Genomic DNA, 4,775 nt, shown 5'->3' on the forward strand with positions numbered 1-4,775 from the left:
CTCCCCGCCGTCACGCCGCGGATCCCACCGGCTGCCCCGTGCTGCCTGCCGTCCTGCCGGGCTCCGGGTGCTCGCGGGGTCCCGGACCCCGGAGGCGAGACCTGGCCCTTCCCCGCCGTGCTGCCGTCGCTCCCCAGGGCCACGGGGACGTCACGGCCCCGCCGCCAGCCCGCGTGCCTCACGTCCCCGAGCACCCAAACCCCGCCGCAGAGGGGTAGGAGCCTCCACAGGGTGCGGAGCCCCCCACGAAGCCCCGGGTCCCCGCACGGGCAGCAGGGCAGGCTGCAGCGGGGCGCCTGCACCCCCAGTCGCGCCCCACTGCTCCGGCGGGGACCCCGGCGACAGGACGGCGCCTCGGACGCGCCCGCCCCTGCCCCGGTGTGTCCCCCGCCAGCTGCGGGCAGGAGGCGAGGGCTCGCCGGGGTTTTAATTGCTCTCATCTCCTCTGCCGGGAGCCGGCCCCGGCCCGCCGGAGCCCCTCGCGCAGCTTCCCTGTGTTTCCTGCCTCTCTCGCGCTGAGCTGACCGGAGTTTTCCCCCCGCTCTTCCCTTCCCTGCTCCCCACCTTGCCCGGACACTAGTTTGCACAAGTAAGCCCGCTTGCTGCTTCTGTTTTTTTTTCCTGCATGCCGTTTGGGGTTTGGTTTTTGCATGGGGCACCCCCCGCAACCCGGTGCTGAGCCCCCCCCCCCCCAACAGCGACTGCGACCGGGGCTGCGCAGCCGGCCGGGGCCGGGCCGTGGCAGCGACCTGCTTCTGGCTGAGGACGGAGGGGGGGTGCTCAGCAGCCCTGGGGAGGGCCCCGGGCGCTGCCGTGGCCTCCAGCGGCCGCAGGGACCCCCCCGTCCCCGCAGCAGGGCCGTGGCCGCCGGTGCTGGCTGCTAACGGGGGCACGGCTGGTGGAGCGCGGCCAGGGGCCGTCCTCCTCCCCCTGGGAGCCGCAGGGACCTGCCAGGCATTCGGCTTGGGAAAGGACGGGAAGAGAAGAGCTGGAGCTGGAGGGAGGCTGGCGGAGTCGGGGCTCGGCGGCGTTGCAGGCCCTCAGCCCCCCTCCGTCCCCAGACGCTTTGCTGAGCCCTCGGAGCCCGGCCGCATCCCGCTCCCGTGCCGCGAGCACCGCCCCGGGTGCCTCGGGGTGCCGGAGCCCAGCCCCTGTCGTTGCCCTCGCCTCCGTGCTGGTGGCCCCCCGTGTCCCCCGTGGCTCCTGAGCCCTCGTGCAGGGCTGGCGGGCGGCCCCGGCGGCAGAGGGACGTGGGTGACGTCGGGCCACGCATGGGACAAACCTTCTAACGCCGTTTTTTCTCTTTCCTCTCCTCCTAACCTTGCTCTGACTTTCTCACCTCTGGGAAACGCAAGGAGCTGGTAAGAGCCCGTCCGTCGGCTGCCCTAACGCTCTGCTCTGCTCGCGGGCGCTTGCTGCCCCTCCCCGCAGCTGGACCAGCCCCCCCAGAACCCCGCCGGAGCGCTGCCCCCGCTGCTCTCAGCCCTCCTCCTCCGTCTGCGCTGCGCCAGGGCTCCCCGCGAGCGCTTCAGGCCACGGCCGGGCGCCGGGGCTGGAGAGGGGAGCAGGCAGGGGGGTCCTCGGGGCCCCGCTGCGTCGGAGGGCGAGGACCGCCCCGAGTCGGCGTCTGCGGCGAAGCCTTGGAGTGGGCTCGGAGGGGTCCAAGTCCCACAAGCTGCCAGCAGCCCGGTGCCTGCGGGTGGTGGAAGCCCCTCACGGGGCTCCCGGCGTCGCCCAAGGGTGCTGAGCCTCGGCACGCCTCGCGGCCAGGCCCTCGTGGGGGGTTTCCTGCCCTGGGGGGGCTGTGCCCCATCCTGGGGGCAGTGGGGGAGGACGGGGCTGCCGCCGGCCCCGTTTCTGCCCATCCTCGCCCCCAAAGGCTGCCAGGGCTGCGGAGAGACGGCGGCCCTGCTGCGAACGCCCCGAGTCCTCCTTGGTCCTTAGCTCTGTGTCCTGTGCGCAGGAGGAGCTCACCAGCACCAGCGTGGAGCACCTCATCATCAACCCCAACGCCGCCTTCGAGAAGTTCAAGGACAAGCGCCTGGGCACCGAGGGAGTGGGTGAGTGGGGAAGGGGGAGCTGCAGGGTCCCGGGTCGCCGAGGTGACCCCAGGGATGGCCCTGGGTGCGTTGGGGTGACCCCCCTGCTCTTCCCTTCCAGATTTCTCTGACCGCATCAGCAAGATGAGGACGACAGGCTACGAGGCTGGGGAGTACGAAATGGTGAGTCCAGAGCTCACGGGGACGTCCCCGCAGCGTGAGCTCGTCCCCAGGGACGCCCCTGCCTGGCTCCGCGGCTCTGCCGAGGGCCGTGGCTCTGCCCGTAGCCCCACATCACGCAGCAGAGTCACGATGTCAGGTCGGTGGAGGTGGGCAGGGACCTTTCGGTCCTCGTGGTCCAACCCTCTGTGCACTGTGCCACCTAGAGCTGGCTGCCCGGGGCCACGTCCGGGTGGCTTTTGAGTATCCCCAAGTCCTCCGCCTCTCTGGGCGAGCTGTGCCAGTGCTCAGCCACCCCGACAGCGCAGCACTTTTCCCTGGTAATCAGACAGAGGCATCTGAGGCTTGGTTTGTGCCCATTTACTCTGGTCCTGTCCCTGGTCAGCGCTGCAGGGAGCCTGGATCGCTGACGTCTGGCGGCGTTCTCCCCCCGCAGGCAGAAGGGGCTTGAGGTCCCCTGGGCCGGGCCCTGCAAACGAGACGTTTCTGCTGCCCATCTGCAGGGGGCCTCAGCTGCTGGGTTCTTTCTGGTCAATTCCTTTTCTTGCACAGGCACTGGCACCGCCGAGGGGAGTTGGGTCCCGGTGTCCCAGCACTGTCAGATCCCTGGTGCCGTGGGCAGGCCCCGAGCCCCCGTGACACCCCCTGTCCTTTCCCTCTCCCCCCCCCTTTTCATCTCTCTGCAGCTCGGTGAGGGCGTTGGTGCCAAAGAGACCCCTCAGCAGCGGTACCAGCGGCTGCAGCACGAGGTGCAGGAGCTGGTCCGGGAGGTGGAGCAGATCCAGGTGAGCATCCCCCCTGCCGGCTGGGAGCTGCGGGCCCGCCGTCCCCGGGGGCTGACGCTGCTGCCTGTCCCCCCCCCCCCTCACAGAGCGCGGTGAAGGAGTCGGCGGCCGAGGAGGAGCTGACGCCCATGGCCTTGGCCAGGCAGGTGGAGGGCCTGAAGCAGCAGCTGGTCTCCAGCCACCTGGAGAAGCTGCTGGGCCCTGCCGCAGCCATCGACTTCGCAGACCCCGAAGGCGCCCTGGCCAAGTAAGCGCGGGCCTTGGGAAGCGGGGGGCAGCAGGGGGAGGATGCCAACATCCCCGTGGGGCAGGACCAGGGCAGCGTGCCCACCTTTTCCCCTCGCCCAGGCGCCTGTTGCAGCAGCTGGAGGTGGCAAAGTGCAAGAAGGCAGCGGCAGGGAAGGGCCCCGCCAAGGCGCCAGCCCCCGCCGGGGACACGCTCACCTTTGAGCTGTACTGGAGGCCGGAGCAGGACCAGTTCTCCCAGGCTGCCAAGGTGAGCATGTGGAATCACAGAGTTTGACCCCAAAATGGGCTGTCCTGCCCTCTCAGCCCTCGTATCCCTCGTTTCCAGATTGCGGAGCTGGAGAAGCGGCTGGCACAGCTGGAGGCGATGGTGCGGTATGAGCCTGACAGCCAGGTAAGGGGCCGGGAGCTCCAGCCCTGCCACTCCCCTGCTCTCCATCCTGCCCCACTGACGTGATTTTCCTCCCCACAGAACCCGCTGTTGGTCGGGCTGAAGGGGACCAGCCTTGTGGTGAGTCCTAGAATCCTGGAATCGCCTGAGTTGGAAGGGACCCGTGAAGACCCTTGGGTCCTACTCCTGGCTCCACACTAAGAATTAAACCATAAATCTAAGAGCGTTGTCCAAATGCTTCTCAAACGCCAGCGGGCTTGAGGCCATGACCCCCTGCTTGGGGAGCCTGCTCCGCTGCTCGACCACCCTCTCGGGGAAGAACTTCTGTCCCAATACCCAACCTGAGCGTCCCCTGGTGCAGCTCTAAGCCGTTCCCTCGTGCCCAGGCACCCCCCAACCACCCTGTTCTCCTTCCCCAGGAGACCGTGCAGATCCTCCAGGCCAAAGTGAACATCCTGGACGTGGCTGTGCTGGACCAAGTGGAGGCCCGGCTGCAGGTGAGGGGGGACGGAGGGAGGTTGGGGGTGAGTGGCGCAGGGCCATGGGAGAGCCGAGGGAGGGCACCAGCAAAAGCTGTGAAACGGGGGGTGGACGCTGCTGGATTTGGGATCTCACGTCTACTTTCCCCCTCTGCAGAGCGTCCTGGCCAAGGTGAACGAAATCGCCAAGCACAAGGCCGTTGTGCAAGATGCTGACACCCAGAGCAAGGTGAGAGCAGCAGGGAGGGCCCCCAAAGCAACCACAGCACGGGGGGCTCACGTGGAATCCCCCTGCAGACTGTGCTTACGCCCCTCCTTTCTTGCTTTCCACCCCTTGCCCCAGATCCACCAGGTCTATGAGATGATGCAGCGCTGGGACCCCGTGGCCAGCAGCCTGCCCGATGTAGTGCAGCGACTGCTGACCCTCAGGGACCTGCACGAGCAAGGTGAGGGGCACGGGAGGGGGATGCTGGGGACAGTGGCGTGGCATGGCAAGGGAGATACGGGGGTCTGGGGGCCCTCCACGGCTGAGTGTTCACCTCCTTCGCAGCCACACAGTTTGGGCAGGTCCTTGTGCACCTGGACACCACGCAGCAGGAGATAGCTGGTGCTCTGAAGGACAACACCGTGCTGCTAGCAGAGGTGAGCCTCAGCA

At 68.4% G+C, this 4,775-nt stretch overlaps 1 protein-coding gene across 1 annotated transcript; it reads left to right on the plus strand.

Moving 5' to 3' along the window:
• Window positions 1-1,319: 1,319 nt before the first annotated feature.
• LOC118159864 (dynactin subunit 2-like) lies at window positions 1,320-4,769 on the plus strand (the record flags this gene model as incomplete). The annotated part of the gene is made up of 12 exons (XM_035314407.1): window positions 1,320-1,361; window positions 1,964-2,060; window positions 2,161-2,222; window positions 2,906-3,004; window positions 3,091-3,251; window positions 3,353-3,500; window positions 3,579-3,644; window positions 3,723-3,761; window positions 4,061-4,138; window positions 4,278-4,349; window positions 4,464-4,566; window positions 4,671-4,769. Coding segments are annotated over 12 exons (1,066 nt in total), but the record flags the coding sequence as incomplete, so codon positions are not given.
• Window positions 4,770-4,775: the final 6 nt, after the last annotated feature.

This window comes from Oxyura jamaicensis, unplaced genomic scaffold, assembly GCF_011077185.1.
Source record: "Oxyura jamaicensis isolate SHBP4307 breed ruddy duck unplaced genomic scaffold, BPBGC_Ojam_1.0 oxyUn_random_OJ72482, whole genome shotgun sequence".
In the NCBI taxonomy this organism is placed as follows: domain Eukaryota; kingdom Metazoa; phylum Chordata; class Aves; order Anseriformes; family Anatidae; genus Oxyura; species Oxyura jamaicensis.